The following is a 19,865-nucleotide window of genomic DNA, read 5'->3' on the forward strand; positions in this document are numbered from 1 at the left end:
ATAACAACTTTATGAAGAATTTCTTTTGCCTTTTGTCATTTGATACAAGTACTTTTCAGTATAACTTTCGGCTTTACGTATGGGACTTTTCTTCTTGTGTACAGCCAAATCAGTTGATTTCTTTACGTTTTGTGCCATTTGCATTAGGCTGTCCTTCCTGAGTTTATATAAATATGACCTCTACAATTCCTCTATTTTGTGGTTCTGTATTTTTCATGTGATTATCTCATTTGGAATTTAATTGTTTAATACATCTGAAATTTTAGGGATAGGGGAGTCCTGGGGATTGAACTCAGGACCTCTTGGGTTGCTCAGCAGGTGCTCTACTGAGCCATGCCGCAGCACTTTTTAACTTGTAATTATTTTTCAGGTCTAGTGTTTTCAGACCTCAGTCCTCCTACCTATGGCTTCCCACATAGCTGGGATCACAGGCATAAGCCACTATACCTGGCTTAGTGAGATGGGGGTCTTGCTAGCATTTGCTGTGGCTGGCCTCAAATCTTTGTCCCAATCTCTGTCTCCTGAGTAGCTAGGATTACAGCATGAGCCACTGTGCCTGACCCTGAATTTTTGTTATTACAAGTAATTTTAAACATATAGTCATTTATTGAACCTTTGTACTTACCACCTAAGTTCATCAGTTAACTCACAGACAATTTTATTTCATGTTTGCTGCCATCTATTCCCCATCACTCCCACTCATGCTCTGGATTATTTTGCAGCAAATTCCGTATTTCATTCATAATTCTTCACAGTGTATGTCTGAAAGATTAAGTCCCCCCACTTACAACATAAGCATAACTCCGTTACCATTCCTATACCACGATTATTCCTAATACCACCAATCACATTTCCCACAGTGTCTCTTATGTCTTTTTTTATACTTGCTTTGTTCAAATCAGACAAAGCCCACTGGTTTACATCTCTTAAATTGCTTTTTAAAAAAAATTTAGGGTCCTCCTGCTTGCTAGGCAGGCACTCTGTCCCTTGAGCCACTCTGCCAGCACTTAAATTGCTTTTAACCCATGGATGCCTCTCTTTCTTTTTTCTTTTTTTTTTCTTGTGGGTAACGTTAAATGAATGGATCGAGCAGACAACACCTGGAACCTGCTTATTTCTTTACATCACAAAAATGGACAAGTAGACATATGACTGTGCTTCCGTGGTATGATATAAAAGGAGTAAACAATACCACCTATTACATATCCTTGCCCAGAAAAGCACCTGTCTTTTATTTTGTGATATTCCAGCATTAATTGTAAACATATATTCTTCAGCTTAGGGTAGATTTTTTTCTCTTTCACTTTTCAAGAAGTTGACTAGATAATTTAGGTATTTGTTACCCTAAATTTCAATTTGAAGACTGTTTTGTTTAGTTGTCTGTTTCCCCAACTGTCAACAACAAAATTGAGCCGGGCTTACCTGCCTACTAGTTTACATACCATATTTCACATGTCAAAACAACAAAGAACATGTCAAATGACCAGCCAATTCCAGAATTGAAAAATTCTGCAAGACAAGCTAGTTTCTTTAACAAAAACATTGCTGCGGTAATTAATGGCTCTGAGTCTAGAGTTGGACTTGATAGTTAAACATGCTATATTTCTGCAGAACAATACATTCATATTGAATTGGAAAAATAAAAAAATTTATAAATGACAAATGATTCTGGGCCCATTGTTGACTTTCTGATTCAATAAAAACAGCTATGAGGGCTGGCGAAGTAGCATAAGTGCTAGAGCACCTGCCTAGAAAGTGAAAAGCCCTGAGTTCAAACCCCAGTACTGCCAAAAACCCCAAAAAAACAGCTATGGATATTCCTTTGTCATAGTTAAAGGCAGTGACCATCTCTGCCAGTACAGGTGTCCTCCTCAACAGGCTTGCATTCTTATTCAGAGTGGGCCTAGAGTCATTTCTCACTCCTGGAAGACCTAGCTCCCAGATGGCACATTTTCCAAGTGCAGTGGCATGTGACTGACAATCTTGTTCTGTCTCATCTGTCACTCTGAAAATTCTGAGCCTTTCACATGTGTTGCCTGAATCCTTTTCAGTTCCCTGAGTCATTATAGCAGAGAACTGGTAGAGGGAGGAGCCAGACATGTAGGTTGAGAATACTAGTTTGAACTGGAAATGATTCTTTGCTTTAGGGGATATTTGTAACCATAAGTAAAAGTATATTTGAATAACATACTTTGTGTCAGTTGACAAGTTCTGCCAGTTTTAATAAGAAACAAACTTTAGTGTGGTATGTTACTTCTTTTTCTTTTGAGGGCTGCAAGATCTGAGGTGGAATGTACCTTGGAGAACATCTCCAATCTTCAATTGATCATCCCTCTGCAGCATTCCTGATAAATTAACATCCAGCCTATATTTAAGAACATACGGTAGGACTGGAGGCATGGCTCAAGTGGTAGAGTGCCTGCCTTACAAGCGCAAAGCATTGAGTTCAAAACCCAGGCCTACCAAAAAACATAAAAGAAGAACAACAAAAGAACATACTGAGCCAGTGGCTCATGCCTATAATCCTAGCTATGCAGGAGGCAGAGATCAGGAGGATCACGGTTCAAAACCAGCCCAGACAGCAAATAGTTTTTGAGACTCATCTCGAAAAAAAAAGGGCTGGTGGCACGGCTCAAGGTGTAGACCCTGAGTGCAAACCTCAGTACCACAAAAAAAAAAAAAAAGAACATACTCAAGAGTTTCCAATTTCCCTATACAGCTTCTTCTCATTTAGACAGCCCTAACTGATACAGCACTGTGTGGCAGGATTTTAGTATATGGATGGACCCACAACCCTCAATCCTGTAAAAATGTAGTCATGTTGTGGGTTAATGTAATGATCATGTGAACCTTAAACAAGTCAATCACAATTATGTCACATTTGAATCTGCAGTATGTTGGGATGCTTTAATGTTGGGTTTTGCTGAATGAATATTCATACACTGACAGAAATTTGCTTCATTTGTCTTATCTCAGGAGCCACAAAGTTCATTTAACTATTCTCATATGTTCAGTTTTTAAACCTTTAGTAACTTCTCAGGAGAAATGTTTCTAATCCTTTTAGTGTTACCTTGTAGGCAAGGTTCTCTTTGCAGCCTTTGTTGGCTAACTCCTATTTTTAGGTATCATTTTCTCCAGAAAGCCTTCCCTGGCTTCCTACTATGAGGGAAATTGTACTCTGCTTCAAAAGCCCTTTGTGCAGAACTTAGTTAAGAAGCCTGTTTCCCTCTACTGGACCCCAGATCAAGACCAGGGCCCATGCCTTAAAGTTGTATTAACAGTATGATCCACAGTATGCAGTGAGTCACTATTTGAACTGAACTCAATCTTGTTTTCTCTTTAAAAATACTCCAGATGGGTGGAAATATGTATTCATGTATGAAAATGGAAAAATGAGACCTGTTGAAATGATTCCAGGAATGGGTGGGGGGATAAAGGAGAATGATGGAGGGGGTGAATTCAACTATGATATATTGTAAGAACTTTGGTAAATGTCACAATGTACCCCCAGCACAATAATAAGAAAAAATATTAAAAATAAAATGAAAAAGAAAGCAAAAAAAATACTCCAGATATAGGCCAGGTGCCAGGAGCTCATGCCTATAAACCTTGCTACTTGAGAGGTAGAAATCAGGAGGATCATGGTTTGAAGCCAGTCCAGACAAATAGTTCACGGGATCCTATCTCAAAAAAATCCATCTCAAGAAAAGGGCTGGTGCACATGATAAAAGCGAGAGCACACAAGGGAGGGGTGAGGATAGGTAAGACACCTAAAAAACTAGCTAGCATTTGTTGCCCTTAACGCAGAGAAACTAAAGCAGATACCTTAAAGCAACTGAGGCCAATAGGAAAAGGGGAACAGGTACTAGAGAAAAGGTTAGATCAAAAAGAATTAACCTAGAAGGTAACACCCACGCACAGGAAATCAATGTGAGTCAATGCCCTGTATAGCTATCCTTATCTCAACCAGCAAAACCCCTTGTTCCTTCCTATTGCTTATACTCTCTCTACAACAAAATTAGAGATAAGGGCAAAATAGTTTCTGCTGGGTATTGAGGGGGGGGAGCGGGAGGGGGCGGAGCGGGTGGTAAGGGAGGGGGTGGGGGCAGGGGGGAGAAATGAACCAAGCCTTGTATGCACATATGAATAATAAAAGAAAAATGAAAAAAAAAAAAAAAAGAAAAGGGCTGGTGGAGTTGATCAAGTGGTAAGAGCACCTACCTACCAAGCATTAGGTCCTAAGTTCAAATCCTAGTGTTGCCAAAAAATAATAATACTCCAGGTGTGGTAGGGTACCTATAATCCCAGCACTCAGAGAGCTTAAGCAGGAAGCTTTCAAATTTGAAGCCAGCCTGAGGTACATAGTGAGTCTCTCTCTCTCTCTCTCTCTCTCTCTTTCTCCCTCTCTCTCTCAATAAGAAAAAAACCTTGTTTGCCAGTGGCCTTCTTTTTTAAATGTGACTTCAAAATGAACACTTCTTGGTGGTGTCTGCCTTGCTGACAGTGTAACAGAAACTAGCATCCTTGTACTAGGTACAACATTCCTTTGTAATGCTCTCAGCTTATTTCAACTTCTGTTAAATTTGTCTTCTCAAGTTAGATTGTTGGTTAGTTGAACTTAAATCCTTAAATTTCACACACCATACTTAACCATATTTCCCACATTCTTGAGTTAATGTAGATGATCTTTGATACTTACACAACTATTGTTCTAAGACAGTTTCATTTCAGTATAGGAAAGTACTAACAGTCTCCTTTGAATCTTCTGTAAAAGCTGTTTATTTTTAGAATTGCCCAGCATCCTCTCACTTGTTGATTAGGAGCTAGGTTAAATGGTTTGGGCTGAATGTCTTAGGCAGTCTGCTGGAGTACTCTCAATTATCAGTGAGGCATGGATCTTCAGTATTTGGCCACAATTACTGAAATATTTGTGAACAAACCTAGTTTATTGACATTCCACCCTATCATCTTGTCCACAAAACTACTGTGAGAAAATATTTGTACTGTAGGTATCATCTTACCAAAACCTAGGCATAATTGAAAAATTCCTTGTCTCTTGTGAATAATACTTCTATTTCATACTATTGTGGAAGCAACTTTCAATAGCCCATTCTAGAATCTTTTCCAAGATGCATACTAAGGTTACCAGTATATAGTTTATATTGAACCTTCATTTAAGCCTATGCTTTGAATATGGTGTCTAGCTCATAGTTACAGAATGTCTGAAGCACCAGTAGTGTTCATGTTTTCCAAATACAAAACCTGGGACACCCAAAATATGATTTGCAATTATTCAAACTTTTCTAATATCATCCTGAACCACCATTAATGTGAAATGTCAGCATAGAACTAAAACTAGGTATTAATAATCATCTTCACATTTAAAAAATTCACAGCAACATTTTGCTACATTAGAGGTATAAGAAGAGGGCAGGAAACCACACTGGATGTAGGGAAGATAGAATAACTACAACCTAGCTGATCAGATTTAAAAGAACAATTAATTTAAAATGTCCAGTTCCAAACTGTCATGACTGTACTTTAGGGGACAGTAATTGACAGTCCTGCCCGACTCACAGCCATCAGAAACACATTGACTCTCAAAGTGAATTTTATGTAGTCCATGGAGCTAAACTGTAATAGGCTACAAAAATAATAGCTTCAATAAATCAAAACCATTGTATCCCTGCACAGTATGAAATAAATTTAAAAATCTCTGAGCAATGTTGAAGGCCCACAGTTTGATCCCTAGCACCAGCAAAACAAAATCTCTTAGCCAGAGAGGTACTAGAAGCAATGACACCTCAGAAGCAACAAGCACACTAGCGCCCAGATTTGGTTTTCAATACCATTCTCCAAGGAAAAGTAGATTTCACTGGAAAAATGATGGGGGAGGGGTAATAAAATATACAAGACAGCTTGGCACATCTTATAGTACCAAAAAGGCACTATGACAAAGTGGCAGTATGACAAAGAAATACAGAAGTCAATTGAAAGTTCCCAACGGGGGAAAACTGGAACAATCTGCCTCATGCCTATAATCTTAGCTACTTGGGAGGCAGAGATCAGGACTGTAGTTTGAGGCCAGCCAGGGGAAATAGTTCCCAAGACTCAGGCCTACATAAGCAATTCACTGAGTTTCTTGAATTATCTAGAAATTTACCTTAAGACAACGGTTTATGGAGATACTCCTTGGGTTTAAAGAGACTTGAGGATCTTAAATGAAGTTCCCGGGGTTGGTGACAAATGACAAAATTCTGGGGGTGGTACAGGCTTTCAGATGCTTAACGTTTCTGGGCAGGGCAAGCGGGTGCGTGAATATTCTAGATTCACGTATTTCACTTAATTTTAGGGCTGAAAGGGGCATTGTAGATTACTTAGTCCTCCAGTTGAAGACGACCTTCTAGGTATAGGGGCCACCTTGGGACATACCCTCTACATTCTTGTAAACTCTGTATTTGCTCGTGGGAAATAAAATTTCAAGCAATGATCTTGACGCGTGTGTGTGTGTTGTCTGCGTCTGCCTGGTGCCCCAGGGATTGAACCTGGGACCTCGCACATGCTAAGCTACACTCATCCGCGGAAATGTGATTTTATTTGGCAGTACTGGGGCTTGAACTCAGGGCCTTGCAATTGATAAACAGGTGCTCTACCACTTGAGCCAAGCTGCTAGCCTCTCCCTCCAATGTAATCTAACTTTAACAGAGACTTTCACATTCAAACTTTTGGATATAGTAGCCAGTGATTATTTTAACATCAGAAAAAAATAGCCTTCAATTTTTTTTGTCAGTCTCTAGTAGAGAAATAACAAAAGGAAATATATGAAAATACTAATTGTATATATTTTCTAGAGGCAAAATTGGCAAAGGCATTGGTATTTACAAAAGGTGGACAGCAGAGCGAGAGGGCTGAGGTAGGAGGATTGCGAGTTCGAAGCCAGGTCGGGCTCCACAGCAGGAGATACTCCCCGTTCCCCCCCTTCCCCCACAAGGATAGACAGTACATTCAAACAGCACAAAGCCAATCATCCCATCCTACACTTCAATTCAACGTAACAAGAAATAAACCTCTTCTCACTCTGTCACCGTTATTCCAATTACGGCGATAACGACCTCGTGCGGATTCGGATGACAGATCTTTGAACTCTGCTAACCAATATGTCCTGGCTGACTCAGAAAACACCTATACTCGAGGCTCACGGGCTTACACCGGGCGAGAGAGCTAAGCAAGAATCAGGTCTTCTTGAAGCCCCAAATCTCGCATCCTGGTGTGCGTGGCGGTCTCCTCCAGGAGCTAGGCTCGAGGAGAGGCGTCTCGGTCGTCTCAGCGACCCTGATGCTGCTCCCACGCAGGGCGTCTGGGCGGGGAGCGCCTCCGCCGCGAACGCGGGCGAGTCCCGCCGGCCGCAGCGGGCGGGAGCGACGTGGGGCGACGCTCAGCCACGTTCCGGGCCGCGCGCGAGCGGCCCGGGCCCGAGGACGCAGACGGTGCGCTTGCTCGGGGAGGCCAGAAGCCCCCAGTCCTCAGCCCCCGCGCAAGCGACGCCGGGAAATGCCTACATCCGGGAAACCTACGGCGGAGTGCGGCGGCGGCGACACGAAGTGGAAGGCAAAATGGCGGCGGCGGCGGTGGCCTGGTGCTAAGGGGAGAGCCAGGTCCCCGCGACCCCCGCGACAGGCCACTCTGGCCCGCGGCAGGGCCCCCAGCGTCTCTCCCCGCCCTGCCCCATCCCAAGCCCCCAGGGCCACTTGGGGCCCCTGAGACAGGTTGCGGCCGCCTCGGCGCCTGCCCTCGGGCCCGTGGCCGCTGTCCAGGAGCCCCGCTGTCCCCTGCAGGTAGGTCCGGAGCCGGCGTAGCGGGTGGGGCTCACTCTCCTCCCGAGTCCGAGTCGGCGGGGCGGTGGCCGCCGGGGCCCACGCCCATCCCCGCTGGCGGGGGTCCAGGGGCTGCAGTGGACGGGCGGGCTGAGCCGGCCCGGTCCGGGCCTGGCTTGGCTGGTTGCGTTGACCCGAGCTGAGCCTTGCCCTGGGGAAGCGAGGGTTGGCCGCACCCGGCGCCGCGGGAAGAGCCCCAGGCTTTTTGGCCTGGAGGTGCAGGTTAGGGAAGACCTGCCTCGCCGGCGGCCTCGCGGTGACGGTGCCTCCCGCCCCTCCCCACCCCAACATGTCTAGAGGGGAGGAAAGCGAAAGATGGCTTTGAAGAAGTCACTAGAACGGCTACAGGTCTTTGGATCGCAGCCGCCTCGATCGGTCCAGGGATCCCTCTTTCCTGTCCGCTCCCACGTTAGCTCACTGTTCATGCGTGGAAGCGGTGGGAGAGATGGAGGTGCCTTATGGAATAGGTGTATGTAAAGAAAATCAGGGGAGCATTGCTTATCATAACTTGAAAGAGAACTTCGATGACTCTCAGGTGGCTTTCACCCTTCTCTGACTTCTCCAATTGAAAGTCATTTTGTACGGGAACAAAGTTTCATCTTTGTTCACTCAAAAGTAAGAGTGGCCTTTAAGACATCATCATCTAGAATTTATTTGTAAGTCAAGTGAGCAATAAGTAATCTTCACTCACACAGTTTCCAGTTTTGGAAATGGATTTGAATGCCTGAGATCATGAAACTTGTCAAATCTTTATGGATTATTTATCGAGGGTTAAAAAGTATTTTTATCAGTTTTCCTCCCTGAGGAAGAAAAGATAGGACATTATGGTTGTAACGAATATACCTACATTTGTGATTGTCTTAACTAAGGTTTTCTCTTGCCTTTAAAGAAGTAGAAAGGTAAAATGGGCTAATTGATTCCCTAAGGCAGTGGAGGAATTTGACTGATTTTGTGGTAAAAGAAGTAGCATTGTGTTCCTCTGATAGGCTGCTATTGCAAGAAACTGGATCATGGCTCCTGCTGGGAAAGGCACATTCTTTCTGTGCCTGTTAATTGAATGTGCCTTGCTCCTGCCCAAAATAATTAAAAAATACTTCTACTACATATTTTAATGTATGATATGACTTTCATTCTATAGGTTGAGTTTTTCTTTTTTTTGTGTTTGCTTTTTATGTTTAGCCTAGTCACTATTCTATATACGTATATATGTAGTCTTGAAATAGTTCCTAGTCTGGTAATTTAGTTATTTTAGATGCACTGTTTATATTAGGGGTGTCATTGAACAACATGATGGGGTTTTTTGTTGTTGTTTTCGTAGTGGGGACTGAACTCAGGACCTTGTGCATACTAGGGAAACGCTTTACAGCTGGGTTACATCCCAGCTTTTTTTTTTTAAGATTGGGTCATGCTAATTTGCCTAGGCTGGTCTTGAATTTGCCATCCTCCTGCCTCAGACTCCTCAGTAGCTGGGATTACCAGTTTGTGCCACCAGGTTCAGCTGTTTTCACTTTTGATCAGTTGATTGTTAGAAAGTAAACAGAAGAAAATGTTAGTGTGCAGACATTTGTGGATGTTGCTCTCTGGAAAAATAAGACTGTACTGCTAAGAAACAGTACATGTTGTTGTCATTCTCATTTCTGATGTGGTCAAAGCATTGAAGCAGGTCATCTTTTTATAAACTTAATACAACCCAAGGTAGCACTTGAAGTCTTATTCTGTAATGGTACCTTTTTTTTTTTCCCTATGTTGGACAAAAACCAGCATTCTTTTACAGAAATTCATATTTTTGAAAATGTGGGTCCAAACTTTCCAAAAACTAGAAGTTATGTCTCTTCAGCGTAAGGAATTTAGGTGCCCCTTTAAAGCAAGAGTGAGTCATAATCTCTGCCCTTAGGAGGCTCAAAATATGGGTGTGATGATTAGATTATCACACCCTAGGCTAGATTATAGGATGTATGGAGTCCTCCCCTAGCATTACCTCCAGCTGGCTACATGACTTCATACAGGTTACTTAACTTCTCTAGATACATTCCCTTGGTGGGGGGGGGGGGGAATTATCTCCCAGACACCTTATGGTCTATGAATCTGTGACCTAGCAGGAAAAACAAGAACATGAATAAGACAAAAGCAAATATTTTATTTGAAATGTGCAAAATGCATTTCATGCTCAGAGAAGGATAACAGCTGAGAGTTCAATGGACATTTCTATTAGAGGAGGCATTCTTGAAGGTTGGATATAATTTCTACAAGAAGATGTATGACAAGGGCTCTCACAGGAAGAATAAACAGGATGAGTAAGAACATGAAAATAGAAAGCACAAAGTATGTTTCACTGAGAGCCAGTGATTTGGTGTTAGCTAGAGTATAAGTTACAAGTACGGAGATAATGGGGAGTATGGGGGAGAGATAAGATAATAACCAGCTCTCTGGGGATCAAACCCAGGCCTTGCGTATGCTGAGCAAGCATTCTACCACTAAGCTATATACCTCCAACCCTACCTTTAAGTAAAGTTTAATACCCGTCAGATGTTTAGAATGAGCACCTGACTCAATGTATGTTGGTTATTGTCTTCTAATGACTCCTGAGAACATATTTTTGCCCACATTTGAAGATGAAGAAACTGAGGTACAGAGGCTAAGCAGCTTGCCCAAGGTCACACAGCTAGTAAGTTGCAGATCTGGGAGTCATACCTGGGTAGTGTGCCTCCAGAGCTCTTCCTTTAACCACTAGATTAAAGGAGTCATGGAAGGAAGGAGTCATGGAAGGCTATGGAATAGGGAAGTAATGTGACTAGAACTGCTGCTCGTTAGGAATACTAATCTGGCACCATTGTACCATGAATTAAAGAGGTAAGCTATTCTGCTTGGAAGAACTATTTTAAAATTCTATTTGCCTATTACTAATTTGAATTTCTACATGTTCTAGTAATAAAGATTACTAATCTTTATCATGCCAGTATTGGTCATACGTTGTTGAAGGGATTGTAAATTTGTACAACCTTTCCAGAAGGCATTCTGACGATAACTATGAGAATTTTAAATATTCACTTCCTTTTATGTGGGTATTTGTGGAGTTCTTTGGTTGCTTTTTCGTTTTGTTTTTCTTTCAGGGCTTTGTGCATGCTGGGCAAGCACTCTACCACTGAACTGTACCTCCAGCCATATGCATTCTCTTTGATCCAGTAATTCCACTTCTGGGGATTTAGTCTAAGGAATGTGCAACAGTATATGCACAAGAATTTTTATTGTAGCTGTTTTGATTTTTCTCCTTTTGGTTTTTTGAGATAGGATCCCCATGTAGCCCACCTAGAACTCTGTCCTCCTGCCTCAGTCTCCCAAGTGCTGGGATTACAAGTGTGCCCTACCACTCTTGGCTTGCAGCATACTTTTATTAAACTGATTTTGCTACATCCAAGGAATATGCTATACACATATATAAGCTATAAAGCATAATAAAATGAAAATATCCATGGACTCACCACCCATCCTTAGAGCTAGAATAGTGCCAATATAACTGAAGTTATCAGTATTTGGAACATTATTTTATAATAGGAAAAAAAGGGAAAATAACCTAAATGTCCATCCATAGAGCACAAATAAATTATAGTACATCTACATGATGAAATTCAGTATATAGGAATTAAAAGGGCCAAGATTGAACTGTCATTTTCTCAGTTCTGAAATACCATTAAATGTAAGACAAACTATCTACTTATTTCAGGGTTTTATTCATCATGAATAGCATATTGTATGCCACATTCATCTGCCACAATTAAGTTTGGGTCTCAGCCTTATATTCAGAATCTAGGATCCTTCTGAATTACTTTGGGCAGGCATCATGATGACATTCAGCTTTTTATAACCCTAGCTAATTATATTTAAACTCTTTTTTTTTTTACTGTATAATTTTAAGGTATATTAAAAAGTGTGTTAACACTCTTAGTTTTTTTTTTTTTTTTCTTTTCATTATTTATTTCTGGAAATTAAACAGCTTCTTCTGAGATAACTCTAAGGGTTTTTTCTTTAATGGTGATACTGGGGTTTGAATCAGGGTCTTGAGATTTCTAGATAGGGTCTCTACCACTTGAGCCTCACCCCCAGACCTTTTTGCTTTAGTTATTTATCATATAGGGTGTTGTGTTTTTCCCTCAGTCTGGCCTGGACCTCAGTCCTCTTAATCTCTGCCTCCCAAGTAGCTGGAATTATATGTGTGAGCCACCATGCCTGGCCTATTTCACAGGTTTTCACAAATGTTTCATGTACTTCATGAACCTCTTACCTTTGAAAATTCTGTAATCTTCCCTAAATTTGGCAATTATTAATGCCTTTAATTACATTGCAAGGCAAAGTCATCAATAAAGTGTACTTCTGGTGGTCTGCTACAAGGATTCATTCATCTTGTTTCAGGCCTGCTGTAAATGGGTTGGCTACATAATTAATTTTCATAAATATAAATTTTAAAAATAAAAAATGATTTTATCTTTAACAGCTCTTTTAAGATACTATTTATGAAACTGGTTTCAAAAGACAATTTTTAAGCTGGAAATCATGGTACATGCCTATAATCCCAGCTACTTTGGTGGCTGAGGCAGGAGAAATGTGAGTTTGATTGACTGTACCCTGAGGGTACATAGCAAGACCTCATCTCAAAAATAAGAGGCAAGCTGGGCACCAGTGGCTCATGTCTGTAATCCTACTCAATCAGGAGGCAGAGATAAGGGGCACATTTTATGTTATATGGTGTATATTTCAATAATAAAATAATTTTAAAATTTATATAAAGTACATAATTCAGAGTTTTTTAGCTTATTTACAGAACTGTACAACCATCACTATTTTTTGTTTGTTTTGTTTTGTTTTTGGTGGTACTGTGGTTCGAACTCCAGGACTCATTTTCTAGGCAGGCGCTCTACTTTTGAGACATCCTGCTAGTGTTGAGTATTTTTGAGATAGAATGTTAAGAACTATTTGCTAGGGACTGGCTTTGAACTGTGAGCCTGCTGATTTTTGCCTGAGTAGCTGTGATTATAGGTGTGAGCCATTGGCAACTGGCTTTTTTATTTTTGTTTTTTGAGACAGGGTCTAGTTGTGTAGCCCAAGCTGGCCTTGAACTCATGATCCTTCTGCCTCAGCCTCCTGTGAGCTAGGATTCATATATGTGCCACCACTTGCTCTTTCTTTAAGAATACACTGTAGAATCTGTTCATGTCAGTACGGTTAGATAGAACTACATCCTAACTAAGCATAGTGGTACATGCCTATAATCCTAGCTATCTGGGAGACTGAGGCAGGAGGATTGCAAATGAGAGGCCACTTAGCCACACCCTGTCTGAAAATTAAAAATAATAATAATTGAAAAAGACTATGGATGTAGGTTAGTGGTAGAGTGTATACCTAGCATGCATGAGGCCCTGGATTCAAATCCTCAGTAACATACACGGACACAAAAGGTAGAACTACATCATTCTTTTATTTTTTGTGGTGAGACTGGGTTTGAATTTGAGCCACACCCCCAGCCTAAGTAAGACAATTTTAGATCGTGATAGGTTCTATCAAGAAAATAAAACAGGGTAATGAGATGGCCAAGAAACATTCTTTGAGGATGTAACAAAGGGCAGAAAACTAAATGACGAGAAAGATATTACATATCTGTCTATACATATCTTTATGTAACATGAGTGGTAGTTACATCTGTGGGAACAGAAATAAGCTCCCAGTACATGAGAATTACAGTGCTTCAAATCCTAGCAGTACTACTTATATACTCTTTTTTTGGAGGGGGCAACTGTGGGGCAGGGGTAGGGGGAATAGAGTCTCACTATGTAACCTGGCTGTCCTTGAACTCACCATGTGACCCAGGCTGGCCTTGAACAGGAGACCTCCTGCTTCTGCCTCCCTAGTGCTGGATTATACGCATGTACCATCATGTCTGGCCTTCATACTCTTTGACCCAAATTCTCTGAACTTCGGTTTCTTCTTTTATAAGGTGGAAATAGCCAACGAATCTCACAGAGCTAGTAGGACAGTTCATTGAGAAGACAGGTAAAATTGTTTAGCACTGACCAATAACAGACTTTCAGGAGGCACCCAGTGAAATTACTGCAGGTCACAAATGGAATGACTTTCTTTACTTAGTAATTTTCCCAATCAGTGGGGACTTTATTATTTAAGTAGACCTTAGATTCTTCCAGTGTGTTGTAGAAGACATTCATGCATAAATGAGGAATAAAAGAAGTTGACCTCACATCCTTTTCTGCCCCTTTTTTGATAACCTTACCATCTCTATGGTTCCATTCTGCAGTCTGAGGAATAAACTCAAGCATCTGTTTTTGATGCATAGGGAATCTTCTGGACTGGTGGCATAAAAACCCTTTTAAAGCAGCAATAACCCTTCTAAAGGAATCTTAAACTGAAGTCTAATTTGTAAAATCTAAAATTGGAGCCACTAGATGAAGTTGACGATGAGAGGGTTGCCTAAGGTTCACTTAGTAATCCCTGGTTATTTTATATACTCTGTATGCTTACTAAAGTGCTCTTAAAATTATTTTGCTATCATGACTACTGATTGAGGTAAATAAGAAAGTTGGGTGCTAGTGGCTCACACCTATAATCTCAACTACTTGGGAGGCTGAGATCAGGAGGGTCACAGTTTGAAGCCAGCCTGGGCAAATAGTTCTTGAGACCCTCATCTCCCAAAATAACCAGAGGAAAATGACCGGAAGTATGGCTCAGATAATAGAGTGCCTACTTTCCAAGTGTGAAGCCCTGAGTTCAAATTCTAGTCCCATCCAAAAAAAAAAATGAAGTAAATAAGGTAAATCTGTTTTAGAGACTATGAAGTAGGCACAGCAAGGCTAAGTGACTTGTCCTCATCCTATAGTAATCCCTAATGGAGCAAGAATTACAATCTGGATCTCTTAAATCCTATCAGTGGGAATTTTCCCTAATACATGGTACTGCTTTATTAATCACTTTATCACTTTTGTTTATTTTTCTTTTTTTGGGTTATTTAGATTATAAAGCATTTTATCATTTCTGTGAGCCTCTTCAAAGAATCCTTTTCACCTTTGCTCAAGAGGAAGTGCTGAATTTGTCAAGTGGCTCTTAAAGAAGTCCTCTTTGTGGGTTACATGAATAGATGTTTTCATGAAGAGGAGCGAAAAGCCAGAAGGATATAGACAAATGAGGCCTAAGACCTTTCCTGCCAGTAACTACACTGGCAGCAGCCGACAGATGTTGCAAGAAATTCGAGAATCCCTTAGGAATTTATCCAAGCCATCTGATGCTGCTAAGGCTGAACATAATGTGAGCAAAATGTCCACCGAAGATCCTCGGCAAGTCAGAAATCCACCCAAATTTGGGACACATCACAAGGCCTTGCAAGAAATTCGAAACTCTCTATTACCATTTGCAAATGAAACAAGTTCTTCCTCCCGGAGTACTTCAGAAGTTAATCCACAGATGTTTCAAGATTTGCAGGCTGCTGGGTTTGATGAGGTAAGAACTTTTAAAGACAAAGGGAATGGTTCTTCTTACCCTGTAATGCATAACTTTTTTTTTTTTTTTTAAACCGGTAGTAGTGGAGTTTGAGCGCAAGGCCTCTAGCTAGCTGGGCAGGTGCTTTACCACATGCCCCCCCAGCCCTTTTTTGCTTTAGTTATTTTTCAGATAAGGTCTCACATTTTTGCTCAGGGCTGGCAAATGCCTCCTGTATAGCTGACATTACAGGTGCACACCACTGTGCCTGGCTTGTTGATTGAGAATGAGGATTTTGCTAACTTTTGGCCTGGGCTGTCTCAAACTGTGATCCTCCCAACAGCCTGCCTAGCTGCCTGCCTGGCCTTACATAACAGCTTAGGTGAGCTAATGCTGAAATGTTTTCCTTTTAAAGAATTTAAAGTGTATACAAATTTGTGTATTCCATCAACAAAGAATGTTTTGTTTACAGTTCTAATTATTGCAACAAAACAATTGTTATTTCCTTAGTTTCTTCTGTGCAACCTATCACTAAATTCTGGAGTTCTTAGAATTTAAAAGGCCAGGTCATGAAGTCAGAGTGGAAATGCAGTTGAAGAAAGCCACAGGTGAGGGTAGAGGAAGGACTTCTTTTTGTGTGAAATGTGAGTTTGGTGTGCTCAGCGGTTGTTGGAAAAATGGGTATGAGGTTTAAGTCTATAGAAAGAATAATAATCATGGATTTGATTAAGCAGTTATATACACATCACTTTTAGACACAAAACTGAAATGAAATTTCAGTTCAGGCTATGCCAAATCTTCAATATTTAGCCTCCTAAGTGCTGGGATCACAGTCATGTGACCACACCTGGGTTTTTTTTTTTTTTTTTTTGAGACTGTTTCTGGTGAATGTATTCTCTGTAGATTTAAAAGCTCAACTATTTCAAGATTAACTGTCTCATAGGAATAAATGTTAAATAGAATTGTTGCATTCTTGGAGGATGTAGATATTACAATAACTGGAGTGTATTTTGCATATGAACATGAAAAACAGAGACATAATTATGTGGATCTAATGTTTTCTTATCACATAACACATTCCAGAGTTATTGATTTCAAGGTGCTCTCTCACACTGCACTAACACCCCTACTTAAAGAACATTTGGTCGACATTGTTACATATGTAAAAATATTTTAAAGCACAGCAGTAAATATATATATACACACACACACACACACACACACACACACACACACACACATATGTTAAAAAGGCAGAATAATAATCACCAAAATTGCAGGCTGAAATTCTGGTGCATTTGACAAAAACATGATCCCCATAATATTGGAAAAAGATAGTAGGTGCCAGTTTCCTTGCTAGTGATAAGAGATAATGGCATAAATAGTTACCTGGTTTAACCAGTTCTCAAATTAAATACTTAACTGATGAATTTTAATTTTAGGTGATTTGTATTGTTTTTAATTTGCATATTAAATAAGACATATTAACTTCTTTACATCTCATTACAAATTTGCAAAGCCTAATAGGAGAGCATAAAATGAGACCACATTGTACCTTTGTTTCAGCTAGGGATTAGTTTGGTTGCACTTTTTTTTGTCCAATACTGGGGTTTGAACTCAGGGCCTTATGCTTGCTAGGGAGGCATGCCACTACTTGAGGTACTACACCAGCCCCTAGTTTGATTGCTTTTAACAAAAATCCAAATAATTCTTTAATCAAGACAATGATTTTGTTTAAATGGCTTTCATTGACTCAGCCTATTAAGATGTCAGAACCTGGGACCTTTTGAGTTTCTTGGATTTTACTTCTTGGTGGCAAATGCTTTAGCACAGAATATCATATCTAACACCTAGAAATCAGGGTTTCAAGGAGAACCAGAACCTAAATCAGAGATATCAGAATTATTCCAGACACCCTTGTTTCTTCCAAAAAGATCAGTAACATTCCCAAGAAAAGTGAAAAATAGATATTGGGTGGGCAACAGGTTTCTACCTCAGCCTTTTTTTTTTGGTCTCATGTTCATTTCCAGTCATTTTACATAGGATAGTCACCTGTTAGTAGTCTGTTCACTCATTCCTCTTTCTAAGCCATTCTTCATTTTAAATGCCATTTAAAATGCTATATCCTGTAGGACAGGTAAGTTTCCTCTCTCTTGAGAAGTGTCTGTCTGTACTTCCTGCATGTAAGTGTATAATTTCCATTTGCATTTCACATAAAAGACAGAGTAGAGGAGGACAGCCAGCATCAGAACTCTAGCCACTGTGCTTACATGCTTTACATGGCTTTTTGTTTCCATTTAATCCCCACCTCAGCCCTGCAAACTTACTAGAGTTGAAGAATCTGCCCACCCAGTTTTGCTGTTGGAGCTCAACCTTGTATCTGATTCCAAATCCTGTTTCTTCCACCATGCTATCAATCCTCCTAAAGTCTTCACATAATTATATCTAGTCTAAGTATTTTTTCCTTTCTGTGTGCGTGTCCCTCTAAGTAGAGTTCCCTGAAAATATAAACTCTTAAAGGATAAAACCCAGAACTGTGTAGCTCTTTTACTGGTATATATAGTGGCAAAGGTGCTTAATAAAATTCTTTAATGATACAAAAAAGTTATTTCCAATATTTTGTATATGGCACTGGGGATAGAACCCAGGACTGTGCACATGCTAGGCAAGTACTCTACCACTGAACTATATCCCCAGCTTCCAATATTTTGAAAGAGACTTTATTAAAAAAAAAATCTAATTTGTGTTTATACAAGAAAGAAATTAAGAATGAGAAATAATCAGAACCATGTTGCTAAGATACTACTCTGAAGATGGTAATCCTAGAAGGAACAGTAATACGTTATATAAATGTGAAAATATTAAAGAAACCTTTGAAAGATATGAGGGGTTTTGTTTTCTTTAGTAGTTTGAGATTTATGTGGTTTTTTAGTAGTTACAAACAGGACATTAATATTATGGTTTGGGGTTCTGTTCCCTTCATAATTGTAAATTTCTCTAGTGGGGAACTCATAGTGTTTCTTTCCTTCCTATTAAAATTATACTATTGAAATTTTGTTTCTTTTTTTTTTTTTAAACTTCATGTCAGGATATGGTTATACAAGCTCTTCAGAAAACCAATAACAGAAGTATAGAAGCAGCAATTGAATTCATTAGTAAAATGAGCTACCAAGATCCTCGGCGGGAGCAGATGGCTGCAGCAGCTGCCAGACCTGTTAATGCCAGCATGAAGCCAGGTGATCCATCAGACATTTTTTCCTAGTCTCTTCTCTTACAGCAGAGTTTTAAAATACTTGACTATATACTAACATCCCAAGATGATAATGTTCTTCTAAATGAATTTGAAAATGGGGCCTCACATTTAAAAGTTGGTAGGTAATTGTGATAAGCAGCTGTCCAGGTGGAGAACTACTAGATTGGTTGTACTGTAACTGGCACATCTTTTTTCCTCCAAATACTGTCTTGGAAAAAAAAAAAAAAGTACTTTTTTTTTTTTTTTTTAAGGTGAGACTGAGGTTTGAACTCAGGGCTTCACTCTTGGCAATGCAGGCACTCGACCACTTGAGCCATGCCTCCAATCCATTTTGCTCTGGTTATTTTGGAGAAGGGTCTTGCTCAGGGAGGAGGTGTGGCTTAAGTGGTAAAGTGTTTGTCTAGCAAACACAAAGCCCTGAGTTCAAACCCCAATACCACAAAAAACAAACAAAAAAGAAACACTTTGTTAATAACCACAATATTTTGGTGTGCTGTTTCCTAGTCTTTTTAAATTCGTTATATGTGTTTATTTTGATTCTTCTTGTTTCGGCAAAAGACAAAAAGCAGCATCATACCAAATCCTACTTTATGCTTTCAGGGTAGCCTGAACTCAGGGCTTTGTGTTTGCTGGGCAAGTGCTCTATTACTCGAACCAACCATTTTTGCTTTAGTTTATTTTTAAAATAGGATTTTATACTTTTTCAGAAGGCTAGCCTTGCACCATGATCCTCCTGCCTCTGTCTCCCAAGTAGCTAGGACTACAGGTATGCACCTGACTTGTTCTTTGAGATAGAGTCTTGCTAATTGTTTCCCCCTGGCTGACCTCAAACTGTGATCCTCCTATCTCTGCCTCCTAAGTATCTGGGATTAATACATGCATGAGCTACCATGCCTGGCACATAAGTTTGTTATTAAATACTCTACAAAAAATTTTATTTTGTCCTGTTGGGGATTAGACCCAGACCTCACACATGCTATATGTAGTATAGCACGTACTACACTGAGCTACATCCCGAGCCCTACAAAATAATTTTAATAGCACCATAGATTTATCAGACTTTATTTAACCAGTCTCCCATTTTGGACATTTGCTTGGTTTCTTTTTTTTTTTTTTTTTTTTAACGTGTACAGCTTTATGTTTGTATATACCTAATGATTTCCTAAAAGTTAATTGGCAGAATGTCAAGGATTTTTACAGATCTTGCTCTTCAGAAAGGTGGTACTAACTTTTATTCCCCCTCTTAGTTTACAACGAGACTG

The 19,865-nt window shown here is 40.1% G+C and overlaps 2 protein-coding genes across 4 annotated transcripts in view; one reads left to right on the forward strand and one right to left on the reverse strand.

The window, feature by feature from the left end:
* Pcmt1 (protein-L-isoaspartate (D-aspartate) O-methyltransferase) overlaps positions 1 to 7,096 on the reverse strand; it is a 58,853-nt gene extending 51,757 nt beyond the window's left edge. Inside the window, exon 1 of the mRNA XM_074072381.1 lies at positions 7,078 to 7,096. The gene's annotated coding sequence lies outside the window, so the exon portion shown is untranslated. The remainder of the gene's footprint in view (positions 1 to 7,077) is intronic.
* Positions 7,097 to 7,419: 323 nt separating this feature from the next.
* Positions 7,420 to 19,865, forward strand: part of Lats1 (large tumor suppressor kinase 1) — a 35,557-nt gene continuing 23,111 nt past the window's right edge. The window contains exons 1-3 of one of the 3 annotated variants that reach the window (XM_074072361.1): positions 7,420 to 7,835; positions 14,888 to 15,371; positions 18,439 to 18,586. In XM_074072361.1, coding sequence (XP_073928462.1) covers positions 15,021 to 15,371; positions 18,439 to 18,586 — 499 coding nt within the window. In that variant the 5' untranslated portion in view covers positions 7,420 to 7,835; positions 14,888 to 15,020. The remainder of the gene's footprint in view (positions 7,836 to 14,887; positions 15,372 to 18,438; positions 18,587 to 19,865) is intronic. The other 2 variants (XM_074072357.1, XM_020175989.2) reach the window with 2 other exon arrangements.

Source organism: Castor canadensis, chromosome 1 (assembly GCF_047511655.1).
Source record: "Castor canadensis chromosome 1, mCasCan1.hap1v2, whole genome shotgun sequence".
NCBI lineage: Eukaryota > Metazoa > Chordata > Mammalia > Rodentia > Castoridae > Castor > Castor canadensis.